Genomic DNA, 14,213 nt, shown 5'->3' with positions numbered 1-14,213 from the left:
GTTCTTATCTTGCAGCCGATTTAGGAAAATATTTGAATTGTATTGATGTGTCCTTGTCCTGTGGGCTGTCTATCAAAGTTATTATGAACGTTTTAATGTAAAATAAAGTATCTGCTGCAAAGTTTAAAAGTTTCAGCTGTTTATTTTTGCACAAACTACAATTTGTACAGTTCTACGTGACAACAGCGCCCCCCTCTGGCTGTATGGCTGCATTGTTGGCCGTTCCTGCTCACACGTGCAATCACGCTGACACAGCTGACTGGCACTTCACAGAATGTTGGACGGCTGGTGCAGCATATATCAAGAGTATCCCTTTGCAGGATTAGTTTTGTCCATCACCTATTCAGTTAGATTATCTTTCAACAGTTATGTGTATGCAGCATGACTGAAGCAGGCAACTCGAGTTCCGTGAAATCACTTTCGCGTCACATTATTATTTTGTCCCAAATGTGACGTTTTACCAAATTAAAATATAAAGTGTCGTAGTGAGCCTCTTTGTTTATTTCGCAATTGTTTTTCCGCCACCGTGACTGTTACACGTGCGCTCCTTTCTGATTGGCTGTCGTAGTTGTCTCATGGTTCAATCGGCGTTTAGCTCGCGCAGAGAGATCATTTTTATTGTGTCTGGTGGGAGGTCCAACCAGCAGCCGTCTGTGGGTTCAACTGAGGTAACGCGCACAATTGTCACCCCACCCCCCCCCGTCCGTCCGTCCGTCCGTGTTTAATGGCATCATTGGTAGCCACGTTTTGTTTGTCTTGTTAAGCCATTAGGTAGGGTCATTTAGATATTGTGTTTTGTTTTGTCGCTTTTTTTATTTTTAACATTTCGCAGTTACGTTAAACAGCGGTGTCAAGCTAGCTAGGATTTAGCCACCGGGATTTCAAAACAAAAGCGAGGAAGCTGCCACTTTTGGATAAACGTTCAGGTAAGAACTGGTTAATGATATTAAAATCAAGAGGATTGTTTATTACACTGAATACTATCGGACTAGGTTGTATTTTATATAAAATCCCCCCCTGTGCTTTTACGTGTGTTTTTATTTTGAAACCAACCGGATATGATTTCCTCAGCCCTGAGTAGCTTGACAGACATCGCCTTATGTCAGCGCGGCTCACTGTACTCTTATCTCACGGCGTAACAGTTAGGTTATTTAACAAAGGGAGGAAAATGAAACTATTGTATTTCACTGTAACTGACGGACAACAATTTAAACATGACACTGCGGGTTAACCGTAGCGTTTCTCAGTGCTTCAAGAGCGCGCGCAAGGGGGTAAACGACCATTATTGGAAATAATTGGCTTGTTTTACATTTGAAGGTAAGTTTTTCACTGCAGACAGGGAGATGAGGAATGCTTTGGAAAATACGTAATATCGCTGAATCTCTATACGTTCTATTCAAGCGCTCACTTTTTTATAACTTTCTCGTCTCACATGCGTCTGTCGGCCTGTTAACGACGCGTGCTGTTTAAAATGTCGACAAACTGCTTTGATAAGTGAGTGATGCGGCCAGTGTGAGAGGAAGTGTATTTCCAAGTTGGGTGTTGCATAACCGGGTTGGAAGGAGGAGGGGTGCTGCTGTTTCAGCTGAGATGTGCTGCCTTCAGGGACCCACTGCCTCTATGCTGCCTTCAGGGACCCACTGGCTTTGTGCTGCCTTCAGGGACCCACTGCCTTCTGTGATGTTTGAGGCACAAATGACCGGAACAAAAAAAAAAAAAAAAGTTTGACGTACTTCCAGGATAGCGGACATTTTCTATGAAAGGGATACCTGGTGTTTATCGAAGGTGGAGAACACTGGAAGATGTACAGCCGATCAAAATATCAACTCTTCCACTGAATATTTACATGTTGATGCAGTGGAGAAAACATGTGTGAATATGAAGTGCATGGCTGCATTGTTGACACTAGAGACACATCACTCATACTCCTAATGGAGAACACAGAGCAGTATCGTGTGCTACTCAGGGTGGACTATAAAGAGGTAGTGTAGCTGATCATTTCCACAGCTGATGTACGATCTGTTCTTCAGTATTTGGATTTGCACTTTGATCATCAGAGTAATCCAGCTCATTGCGCAGGACCCAAGTACACACCAAAAAGCGAGGGGAAAAAACCCAATTAAAATCCACTGCCTGCTTCACAAATTGTCACATTTCTGTAACTGGAAGTAATAACTAAAACCTGCTTTTTATTTGGTGTAACAGGCTCTCTGTTGACTCAAAACAACTCATGACCCATGCATTCCTTTGTCTTCATGTGTGTACATGTGCAATGTTCATTGCTTCAAATGACACCAGTATGACATCAAGAAACGTGTGATGTTTTACATCTAAATAAATTCTAAATGTTCTATACAGACTGCAATTAGAGGCTGGATCGTATCCCAGAATGCAGTGGGTGTTAGTTATGGTGCAACCTGGGCAGGTCACCGGTCCGTCACAGCGCCAACACGGACCTCTGACTCATGAGAGCAACATTTATTTTTGTTTTTATGCTGTCATTAAGTGACAGACCAAACATCGTGTGTTCTCTCATTAGGGTCCAGCATGCCGAAGGAACAGCCTTGCTCGGGCGAGCGCACTTCTTGTGCCACATCCAGCAAGAATGCTAAAAATAAGAGCAACCGTCTGACTCTGCTGGCAATGCGTGGTGCCAAAGACGCGGACGACTCCTGCGGGACGGCCTCCCGCTGCAGCTCAGAAAGAGACTCTGGCTACTCTGGTGAGTAAATATGTAACCCGAGCAAGACGATTTGCCAAGTTTTCTCCTCGACTGGTATTTTCCACACACACCCATTTATCTTCACAAGTCAGCTCAGGCGGTATAATAAAAGCTGAATGGGACAAACAGTGCAGTACATGATAGATAGGACATTCTTTACTTGTAATGAAAACGAGGTTATTGTGCTGACTGTCAGGTTTAATTTGGTTACGTCCCCATCAGATAAAGTGTGAAGGAATTGTTATGTTAATATTAATTAATATTCTAACACGACCAGCCTACGTCACAAAAGCAGTCTCTTCGAGCATGGCTTTACTCTGTCAGTCGGCATGTATTTCTTCCAACAGACGGGCAGCAGACGGATGTGGAGGACCAGTGGAGCAACAGATGCCAGTGCAGAGGCGGCGAGTGTGCAGAACCTTCACAGCCGGGACTGAATATCGATCTTCGGCGCGGGAATCCTGGGAAACCTCCCCTGATGCCAGCAGACTGCGGGCTCCCACCCATGTACATCATCAATAACATTGTGATTAAGCAGGTAAGAGTTTTCTTAATGCATCTACCGATCAAAAAATTGGGGGGGGGCCGTTGGGATTGGCCCACACGTGTGACTAGGTCTGGGTTTCAAAATAAGATGTTGACACAGGGTATGGAAATCAGATGAATTGGATTATATTCACAAAAAGGATAAAACATGTGTGGTGGAAAATTTCCAGGTTAATTGGGAGGAGAGAGTTTTTGTTCTCAAATCAATAATGAAGTCATCAGAAGATTCAAAGTTGTCGTTTTCCGTTTATTCTCTTGCAAGAGGGATGAAAGCACAGCAACTACGTTTTCAGTAGACTGCGTGAATGCTTCTTCGACGAAATGCAATTTTCAACATCATTTATGCATACAAAGGTTCACGCCTTTACAACTTCAGATAATGCGTCAAAAGGGCCGTTTGTCTCTGCGGACATCCACCTCCGGAGTCAAGGCCTCTCTGTGTCTCCATCTTACCAACAAAGAAACAGTGTCTCTTCACTTCTCACCCTTGTGGGAAAAGATAACCAGACACCTGGATACAAAACTAATTAAAATCATCTGCAGAAACTGCTGTTCTGCGTTCCTCACTTTCAGTTGTACATTCTCTAACATTTCACATGATACAATAACATAATTTTCCCACTACACATGTCACCTTTGTCCCTTTATAGATTAAAAACAAAACAATACCGCTCAATTGTGAGGGAAATGTCTTGATTTGGAAAACTACATGCAGACACAAAACCAAGCATTTTTATTCTCTGACTTTAGAGATATTTCAAAGTAAAAGTCCCATATTCGTAGCTTGAAATAGCTCTGACTGCTTGAGGTGCTATAGAAGCATTGCTCCATCATCTTTGATTTACAATGACTTGATTTGACTTCAGGACATCTCTGACTACATACAGGCTAAAAATAAAACAATTTTAATGTATCAATTTACTTTTCCAAAGTAAAAGTCTCCAGAAGTGTGTGATTTAACTTTTTCCCATGGTCTCGCAATAAATCGTTAAAAATACTTAAAATACCCAATACTTCAAAATTGCGATACATGATAGTCTTGAATCTGGAGATAAGCATATCGTCCCCGAGCGTTTAATCTATGTCTCGTACTTGCTTCCTTCTTCCTCCCTGTCCCACCAGCCGGTCATGATCCAGAAAAGAGATCAGCTGCCGCAGAGGAATAGAAGCAGGGAACCCAGCGCTGCCCACGTGATCCTTTTCCAGCAGCCTAGCATGCTGCCGGCCACTCGACAGCTCCACGAGCCGTTGTCCCGGAGTTCCAACGTCACAAGGAAGAAAACAAATGACACCTACCTGCCCATTCTCAACTCCTACCCACGCATTGCCCCACTACCCAGCAAGAAGCCGCCTGATAAATCTTCACCGTACGAGGAACAGAATCTCAGCAAGAGAGTGTGCACAGAAGTCGATGACACACCTGTGACCAGGAGTCCACCTGAGCAGCATCTTTATGAGCAACCCAAATCAGCAGCCTTAACCTCCAGGCTGCCGTGTTCGTCTTCGACCGCAGATCTTCCCTCCTCCTCCTCCAGTCCCACTGCTGTCTCCTTGAGCCAAAGCTCCGTCCTCAAAACCAGAGGACTTTACAGAAACGGCTCCACCAGAACTCGCCAACACCGTTTCCTCAACACAGTGGAGATCCTGAGACAGTCGGGTCTGTTGGACATAACTCTGCGAACGAAGGAGCTGCTGCGGCAGAGCAACGCCACCGAGCGGGACATTGCGCAGCTCCGCCAGCACACGGAGCTTCTGTGCCAGGCCGTAAGCAACCCCAGCTGTACCTGGGAACATCTACACCGAGCAATGGCCGAGTCTGGCAGCTACCCCAACATTAAAACCCTGCAAATCCCATGTTATCCGGACTCTGCCAGTCAACCAGCGAGGGTTTCCCCAGGCCACAGCTATGGGCCACTAGGGGCTGAGAGCTCAGCGGTGCCGCCGCCGTCTCGCCTTCTCGCGACCGTACGGGACTTAAACTCAGGCAGGGAGCTCCAGGCCGGAGGTAAATCGTCAGAGAAAGACACCTTCACGCCTCCTGACAGTTCCACCGACTAGCACAATCTGCAGTGCCTTCTTAAAGGGAGAGCGAGTACTCAGGGCTATTTTTGGTGATTATGTGTGGCTTTAACGGTTCATCCCTGGTTATTTAAACTTACTTTGATAGGGAGAGCGAAATATCTCTGCGGGTCAATGGGAACCAACAATCACTCGTACGTATTGTGCATGTGGGAGTACGTGTTTGGTTTGCGGATGTCTAACGTTTTTCACCAGATTTAATTGTTTGACATGTGAAAGCTGATTTAATTCTCTGAAGTGCAATTCAGGATACCACTTCAGCTTTTATAGAACCACTCAGATGTGTCTCTGCTCGTGGGACACTTAAAGGATAATGTGAGAATAATATGTCTCTCTCGGGAGGCAGAGGAAATTGGCTTTACACCCTAGGGAGCAATACAGTTTATATTATTACTTCAGTCTGTTGTTTCGTTCTCACGACAGACCAAAGGATGAGTATAGCAGTCAAAACAAGGTTGGTGCCTTCAAAACCACGAAGCTAAAAGGCTCCCAGCAAAATGTCACTTTCAGGAAACATGTAGCACTTGAGGCACAACTCTGCGCTCAATGCTGCAGAGAACATCTCTCTGTAACATCACAAGCTGCACCACGCTGGACTGCCGCAAGGACTTCTATCCAAATACTTGTCAACCAAGCCTTAATTGCTCTTTTTCACTTGATACTTTTGCCGTTGCATCATTGTCCCGGGTTCTCCTACCATACAAATACAGCACACATCATATTTGAACAGAAGAATTCAACTCAGCATCTCAAAGATAATCAGTCAAATGGTTTCCTCTCATGTGGTCAAGTGTTAGTACGGTTTGCATTGTGAATTTGATTGTACGACAGTGTTTAAGTATGAAAGTACATTGCTTAAGTGGTCATCATGTGATAAGGGAATTATTTGTCATCTTATTTCTTTGTGCTTATATGCATATGACAGTCATCACTTCCAACGCATTTCTGAAAAGTGTTTCACTTTGTATTTTTCATAATTTCAAGGTATTTAAATAAAGCAATATCTGAGGAATATACTCTGACATTGTATTATGTGAGTTTTTTAATTGAGCCCCGTTATGGTAATATGTTGATGACAGAGAATGTTTCCTGTGATGTATTTTCCAATATATATTTCTAGGATCTCTTAAAATATAAACAGCATAAATCTCAGACATATTGTAGACGGTTAACAACTATAAATGTTCAAGTTTATTTTGATTAAAATAAGAATCTGATTATGACGTTACCCGTACAATTATCTTTGCAAAAATATTACTGTAACACTTGGAGTTAAAAGCCAGCATTATTGAGATCAAATAAATAAGACACGCTTGTCTGAATTATAGACTAAACAAATACTATAAGATATAAAAGAAAGTTGTCGTACACATACATGTAGTGGATAGAGAGTTCAGGATCATTTCATGTTTGGTATCAACTGGAAGTGAGCAAGTGCAGATCTTCCCCTTTGATGCGCTGCAGCTCAGTTTCGTCTCCCTTTTGGGTCAGTGAGCAGTCGGGGGCCGGTTGGCACAGATGATGGTAACGCTAAGGAAATTGAGAGAAGTATTCAGCAACAACTTGAAGCATTCATTCACGCAATAAGGCAAGGCAAGTTTATTTGTAGAGCACATTTCAACAACAAGGTAATTCAAAGTGCTTCACATAAAACCATTAAAAGCATCAAAACATAAGGCAAAAGAAAAGGAGATTTAAAAACAATTAAGAACATTCATTAAAACATTAAAAAACTGCAAGAAATAAAATGCATAAATTGATTAATATATGAATTGAATGTGTTTCAATTAAAGGCAGCAGCAAACAGAAAAGTATTCAATCTTGATTTAAATGAGCTGAGGGTCTCAGCAGACCTGCAGCTTTCTGGGACTTTGTTCCAGATATGTGGAGCAGAAAAACTGAACGCTGCTTCTCCATGTTTAGTTCCGACTCTGGGAACAGAAAGTAGACCGGTCCCAGACGACCTGAGGGGTCGGGATGGTTCATAAGGTAGCAGCAGATCAGAGATGTGTTTTGAGCACTAATAAGCACTATCGCTGATGTTGGCTGTTGGTAGTTAGGATCCTTCATGTTGGCGCAAACTAAAGAGAATGCAGCTTTTACTCTGAAAATCAACACTTTGATCAATACACATAAATATTTCATACTTTTAAAGACCCTCATGTTACAGCCTAATAATCAGAAAATCCTACAAATTACAACTCATCTTGCAGATGGGATGTCAGACATACATTGCTCTTTTGCTTGCTATTGACACATTATGTGACATATACACCGTGCGATTTATTGAATGAATGACTAAAAATCAATAACACAGTTGTCCCACCTGTCTCAGGGTCCCAGTCCCAGTCCCCAGTTTATACAGCGCCCATGCCGGCACAAGCAGGATGGAGGAAAGGGTCAGCATCCAGCCAAACACGTATGCCCAGGCTGGGTACACGTACCAGCGATTAAAAGTCAGAGGCTGATACCCAACCAAAGAACATGTAAAAGAGACCTGAGAAAACAATACAAAAAGAGGGATTCAGAAGTTATCCTGACATTTCAGTGTAAGAATATCTGGAGCATAAAAAATCCAACATTGAAAGTCACTCACCAGTAAGACCAGTGGTGTGAGGTAAAGCCAGCAGATTTTAAAGAACGGGTTGGCGTGCACACCTGTCATGTCCTTAATGATGGATAACAACCGCTCTGCCCCTTTATAGGAGATGCGGTTGGATGATCAGCACTCAACGACCACATCAGACTCATCTTTGAATGCTATTTAAAGGGGAACTTCTCTAATATTCTCACAGTCTGAGAACATAATCACAAGGATGTCATCAGGGTTGTGATGCATTATGGGTACTCCATGCGTTTTTAGAACTCAAGGGACTAAAAGTCATATCTCAGCCTCTGCTGCTTTGATTTTGATCTTACCCACAACTTTATTTAGGTCCTTTGTGAAACTGCCCCTTTTATGAAACAGTATACCTACCAAATATCCATGCCAGTGCCACGATTTCAAACATGCAGAGAAAGAGGATGCAGATTCCGTTACAAGCGAAGTAGTCAAATATCTGGAACACGTACATCCCTCCCTGGAGACGACAGCAAAGACATTGTTTTGACATTGTTTTATTCATTTTACTAGCAATAGCATGCAATACACTGCTAATAAAAGTACACATAATACTAAATACTGACCTCGGTGACCATGACAAGCTGAGAGAAGAAGCATATGAGGCAGAAGAGGAGGAGGAGAGATTCCCGCCGGCCTGCTCTGCGCATCACCGTGGGAAACACATCCATGATGGATGTCATCACCACCTCCATGTCAACAAACTGTACAGAGACAGGACAACACACAGTAAGCACATTGACAAATGTGAATTTCTTTTCCTCCATCAAGCGTTCATTAAAAGTACATCTTACTTGTGTGTCCAGACCCAGGAGGATGACCATGACGAAGAAGCAGATGGACCACAGTTGGGGCAGAGGCATCATGGCTACAGCCTGAGGGTATGCAATGAACGCCAAGCCTGGACCTGGAAAACAACACAGCCAGATCTGTCCCCGTCTATTATCTGCCTTTGTTGTTTCACCAATTTAGCATTGATGACTTTGCAAAGTAAAAGCGATATGCATCCAGGTGGAAATGCAGAGGAAGTTTTACCTGACTCGGCCACATCTGCAATGGGAACGCCCTGCTCGTGAGCCATGAATCCCAGCACAGAGAAGACTGCAAACCCAGCTACCACACTGGTAACACTGTTCAGCAAACACAGCCACAGGCAGTCTCTGCAAAACACAACAACGCGTGCGCACTCTATAGATTCATAGCATGTGGATACTTTTTAAATATGTGATTGGGTAACTCTGATGTCGGAGTTGTTGTCACACTCATCGAGTAATACTCACTTATAGCAGTTGTTGTTGTAGGTGTTGTAGCTGCCGAGCACGGTTAAGGAGCCCACACCCAGGCTGTATGAGAAGAGGATCTGAGCCCCCGCCTCCATCCAAACCTGTTTCAACAAAGCACCAGTGAGTAAAGTTGTCCATGAACTTCACACTGTTACAGTACACAATGGATCTCCTACCTGAGGGTCTGCGAGTCGCGAGGGTTCAGGCAGAAGATAATACAGTACTCCTTCTAGAGCCCCAGGAAGAGTGAGTCCACGGATCAAAAGAATAACCAACATCACATATGGGAAGGTCGCTGTGAAATACACCACCTGGGGAAAAAAGTCAACCGTTTACGGCATTTAGAGATACAACTTTATAGACTTTTACCACAGTTTTAGGGCTTATTTAGATACCTTTCCTGTAGACTTGACCCCTTTCCAGATGCAGAAGTAGCAGATGATCCACATCGCAATCAGGCACAACATCACATCCCATCTGATGCTGCCGATCTCCTCAATCCCACTTGAGATACCAAGCACTCGCCGTCTAGAAGGAACAAATGATCAACAAATGTGTTTTTATTGAGACTTATCAGGACTCATTTTGGCACATTTAAATCAACCTATAGAGGCTTTAGTATATCCGTATACATACTCCCAGAACTCTGTGGCAGCAAAGGTTGTGTTAGTCCGGTTGGTCCAGTTCAAGGTTTTATTTTGTGTGGAAAGGTCTATGCAGTTATCTGAAAGAACAGTGAGACAAAACACATATTATTGGTCACAAAGCAGATGTAAAATGATCCTCTGTGGTTCTAGGGGAGGTTGGTTCTTGGGCTTGGGACTTCAAATTTGCATTACAAGCTTTTGGTGTGGAGTTTAAAAGATGTATTCATCATAACATTAATGTTAGTGCTCTGTTATACAAGTCAACCTCAATGCATGTGACAGTGTCCATTTGACCTGTGTTCCAGTAGTTGTTGCAGCTGGCCCAGGGGAGCTGTGAGCTGAAGGAGAACACCAAGTAGAGCAAAGCCCAGGCCAGAATAATGATGTAGGTCATAGAGCTGTACAAGTGGATCAGCTGCCCGCCGTAGCCAATACCTGCAAGGCCACATAGACGAACGTTAAGACATCCTGACTTCCTCCATGTATCCATTTATCCGCTTAGCGGTCAGGGTGATTTACCACGAATGACTCAATGCATCACTAAAACTGCTCACTCACTCTGAGAGACTCCTTTTCCATAATGATAAATAAATATATATATATATATATATATATATATATATATATATATATATATATATATATATATATATATATATATATATATATGCATATATAAAACAAATGTGTATTTAAAAAGCTAACTGAATAAAGAAACATTTTATTTTCTCTAAATTATCTCTGTGACTTCTCCAGAGTGAAATGTCACTTGATTTTACCCAGCTTATAAACATTAACAATTATTCAATTTTCTAATTTTTTCAGAAATGTAATCTTCAAAAACTATTGTGGTGTCTTTGTTGTACCTACGGTATCTGTGATGTCAATGTTTTTGGAATATAAATAATATCAGGCACTGCAACAGCTGATTTAGAAATGTCAAAAAAGCACAACACACATTGATCATTGTGCTTCTGTTGTCACATGCATTTAACCCATCGTTTTAGACACTCAACATGCAGATAGTAGGAGCCAGGGATCGAACCCCCAACTGAGTCACAGCCAGCCAGCCCCCCCCCCCCCCCTTTGTGTAACGACCAAAATGGTCGACCAAAATGGTTGGAATGCTGAAAGCTGAAATGAATCTCAAAAACATTGCTGAAAATAGATATCCAATTTAAAAAAAATTGCAAAAAGCTTAATAATTCAAAAAGTTGAAAGATTACAAATATGAAGTTATGTCACCCCTCTCCTGAAAGAGCTGAACATTTTGATATTCAAACGGTTTCTGTAGCTTAAAAGAATTCCAGCAGTAGTGATATTTGTTGTAGTAGTAGTATAAGTATTATTCACAGTATAAGTATGAGTAGCATTTGAATAAGTACGAGTTGTAGCAGTAGTGATATTTGTAGTAGCAGTAGTAGTATAAGTTGTCGTCGAAGTATTTGTAATTAGAAGAAGTAGTAGAAGTAGTAGTATCAGCAGTCGTACTAATAGCTGTAGTAGTATTAGTACTGGTTATTAGTACTGGTAGTAGCAGGAATAGCAGTATAAACGAAACATTTAAATACAGTTAATCCATGAGGCTTTTATTTTGAAAGGGTGGGACTGGGTGGGGGAGGGAGGGGGAGAGGAGACATAATCATCATGTTTGACACATAAACAGAGGTTATTAAATGACAGGCTTCATCACAAGCAGTTCAGTTAGAATTCACTCTGGGGCTTTTATTTTGAAATGGGGTGTGGGGGAGAAGGGGAGAGGAGACAGAATCATAATGTTCGATAAACACAAACCGGTTATTAAATGACAGGCTCATCACAAGCATTTCAGTTAGGATTCATTCTGTGCGGCTTTTATTTTAAAATGGCGTGTGTGTGTGTGTGTGGGGGGGGGGGGGGTGGAGGAGGGGGGAAAGACCTCTAAAGATCCCTAAGACCTGAATGACTGTATGAGAGACACAGAGAGAGAGAGGGAGAGGAGTGTATGTGCGCGTGTGTCTGTGAGTCTGTGTGTTTATCAACATCACTAATTGGCTCAATCGCAAACACCTGTGTGCCTGAAGCCATTTGAAAATATTCTCCATAGAGATCCTATTGAAAAATTAAAAAGCTTAATAATTCAAAAAGTTTAAAGGTTAGAAATATAAAAAGTCATAGCACCCCTCTGGTGAAAGAGCTGAACATTTTAATAGTTTAACGGTTTCTGTAGCTTAAAAAATGAAGGAGGAGAAGCGGTGCGACGGCAGAAATAGAAGTTGAATAAATAGTTAACAGGATTGTTAACAATTGTTGGAATGCTTACAGCATTCCAACAATGAATCATTCAGAGATTGTTTCCAGTGAATCTTCAATAAAGTCCTGAACAGCATACCTTCGGCCAGAGGGCACAGCTTCCTCCAGCAGGTGATGCCGCCTTCCTGGGTGTACTGGCCAACAGTTGTCTCCAGCAGGAACAGTGGTACGCCACAGGTCACCACAAACACCAGATATGGCACCAGGAATGCACCTGAATTTACAAAGTGTACATCAATGCATACACGTACTAGAGACTTTAGTTAACGGGTGAACCTCGTAGTTGCTTACCCCCTCCGTTTTTGTAGCAGAGGTAAGGAAACCTCCACACGTTGCCGAGGCCGACAATGTTTCCCGCCACGGCCAGGAGAAACTCCACCTTGCTGCCCCAGTGTCCTCTCTCCTCCACCCGCTTGTGTTTTGTGGCACATATTTTCTTCAACATTCCAAAAGCTCAGTCTGAACCCGATCGTCCTCTTGCAAGCGCTTTGTGTGTCCAGGTCTTCTTATAGATTGCTTCTGTGTCATCTTGTAATGAGCAACTGCCTGAGCAGTTAATCAGTTCTAAATGGAAATGGAAATTATCGCCCAGGCTGAGCATAAGTTACAATATCTAAACGACAACTGATTAGAAAAGTCCAAATTCCTTGTTGTATAACACAGGATTTATTTTAAATCAAAAGGATCAAATCATTCTTTATGAATGTCTTGTCTTGTTCAGCCCAACTATTCCTCTTGTCGCAGCCGGTTGGTTTCTCAAGATGTTCTCGTGGTATGTGTGTCCAGTGTCAATTGAAATTCAACACGTTGCACGATGTGAGACGGATGTAAATGTCACTTCAAAGTCATTGTGAGCGCTGAGAAGACAATTTTATCTGGCCTCAAATATGACCACCAGGAGCAAAATCGATGTACTAGCCAAAATAAATAACGTTTACTGACATTATTTTCACTGTGATGTTATTTTTTCCCCCGGCACATATCAGGTAGTGGAATTATCCACCTTAAGTTTATATTTATTGTGCTGTATGTTGGGAACGTAAAGGAGCGTGTTTGGGTTATCAGCATTTAAGAAACTGAATTATTGACAATATAATTATTAATGTATTTAACAATTATTAATGATTATTAATAACAACGGGGCACCACCCTGCGAACAGGGACCAATAACCAAACGATAAAACTAAGTCTCATAATTAGTGGCCACTCGTAATGTCAATAGTCGGGTGCGACTACACATTCGAAGTGACAGTGAAGGGTTAAGTTTGAGCACAGACTACTAGATACAGTTTCATCAAATACATATGCACAAGTAATCACAGACGACTGCTCCTTAAAGTATAACAGAGTTTATTCAATCAAAATAATAAATGATCAAATCAATTAATATTGCAACCAACAAACGTTATCATACAATTTTATATGCCTAAATTAAAGAATGAATAAAATGGATGAGGGTGTGTGGGTGTGTGTATGTGTGTGTGTGTGGGTCTGTGGGTGAAAAGGAAGGGGAATCTTACAGCTACCGCTAAAGACTACAAAGATGGCGGCGTCGAGTGACGTGAGGCGATCGTTTGAACGGGGTTTCCCCCAGGGGCAGAGATAGGAGCTGTGTGTGTTAGGGGAGAGGCAAGAAAGAGAGCAAAGGTGGGGGTCATGAATCAACCTTCTGGGTGCGGTCCGCGTTGTAGTGAGAATGGGGATCGCTGGCCGTATCGTACACAAAGTGCCGTTGTCGGTAGAACTGCCGGCAGTTATGTACGATTGTAGACGGTTAACAACTATAAATGTTCAAGTTTATTTTGATTAAAATAAGAATCTGATTATGACGTTACCCGTACAATTATCTTTGCAAAAATATTACTGTAACACTTGGAGTTAAAAGCCAGCATTATTGAGATCAAATAAATAAGACACGCTTGTCTGAATTATAGACTAAACAAATACTATAAGATATAAAGATATAAGCAAAGAGATTAAAAAGGAAAGTTGTCGTACACATACATGTAGTGGATAGAGAGTTC

General features: G+C 42.2%; 2 protein-coding genes across 2 annotated transcripts; one reads left to right on the top strand and one right to left on the bottom strand.

Annotated features, from left to right (window-relative positions):
- Positions 1–1,141: 1,141 nt before the first annotated feature.
- On the top strand, positions 1,142–6,280 carry LOC306780073 (CLOCK-interacting pacemaker). The gene is made up of 4 exons (XM_079272273.1): positions 1,142–1,317; positions 2,540–2,722; positions 3,070–3,260; positions 4,391–6,280. The coding sequence occupies exons 2-4, from the start codon at positions 2,548–2,550 to the stop codon at positions 5,324–5,326; spliced, it is 1,302 nt and encodes a 433-aa protein (XP_079128399.1). The 5' UTR covers positions 1,142–1,317; positions 2,540–2,547; the 3' UTR covers positions 5,327–6,280.
- Positions 6,281–6,763: 483 nt separating this feature from the next.
- On the bottom strand, positions 6,764–12,634 carry LOC306779587 (sodium- and chloride-dependent GABA transporter 2-like; the record flags this gene model as incomplete). Its single annotated transcript, XM_079271553.1, has 14 exons — positions 6,764–6,877; positions 7,674–7,844; positions 7,944–8,044; positions 8,325–8,427; positions 8,534–8,671; positions 8,762–8,874; positions 9,003–9,127; positions 9,248–9,351; positions 9,427–9,561; positions 9,646–9,778; positions 9,887–9,974; positions 10,192–10,332; positions 12,269–12,403; positions 12,481–12,634. 14 exons carry the CDS (start codon positions 12,632–12,634, stop codon positions 6,764–6,766), a joined length of 1,755 nt encoding a protein of 584 aa, XP_079127679.1.
- Positions 12,635–14,213: the final 1,579 nt, after the last annotated feature.

The sequence above is a fragment of the Melanostigma gelatinosum genome (genome assembly GCF_949748355.1).
Source record: "Melanostigma gelatinosum genome assembly, chromosome: 7".
In the NCBI taxonomy this organism is placed as follows: domain Eukaryota; kingdom Metazoa; phylum Chordata; class Actinopteri; order Perciformes; family Zoarcidae; genus Melanostigma; species Melanostigma gelatinosum.
The sequence above is the reverse complement of the archived record's forward strand: the minus strand, read 5'-3'. Positions and strand labels throughout refer to the sequence as shown.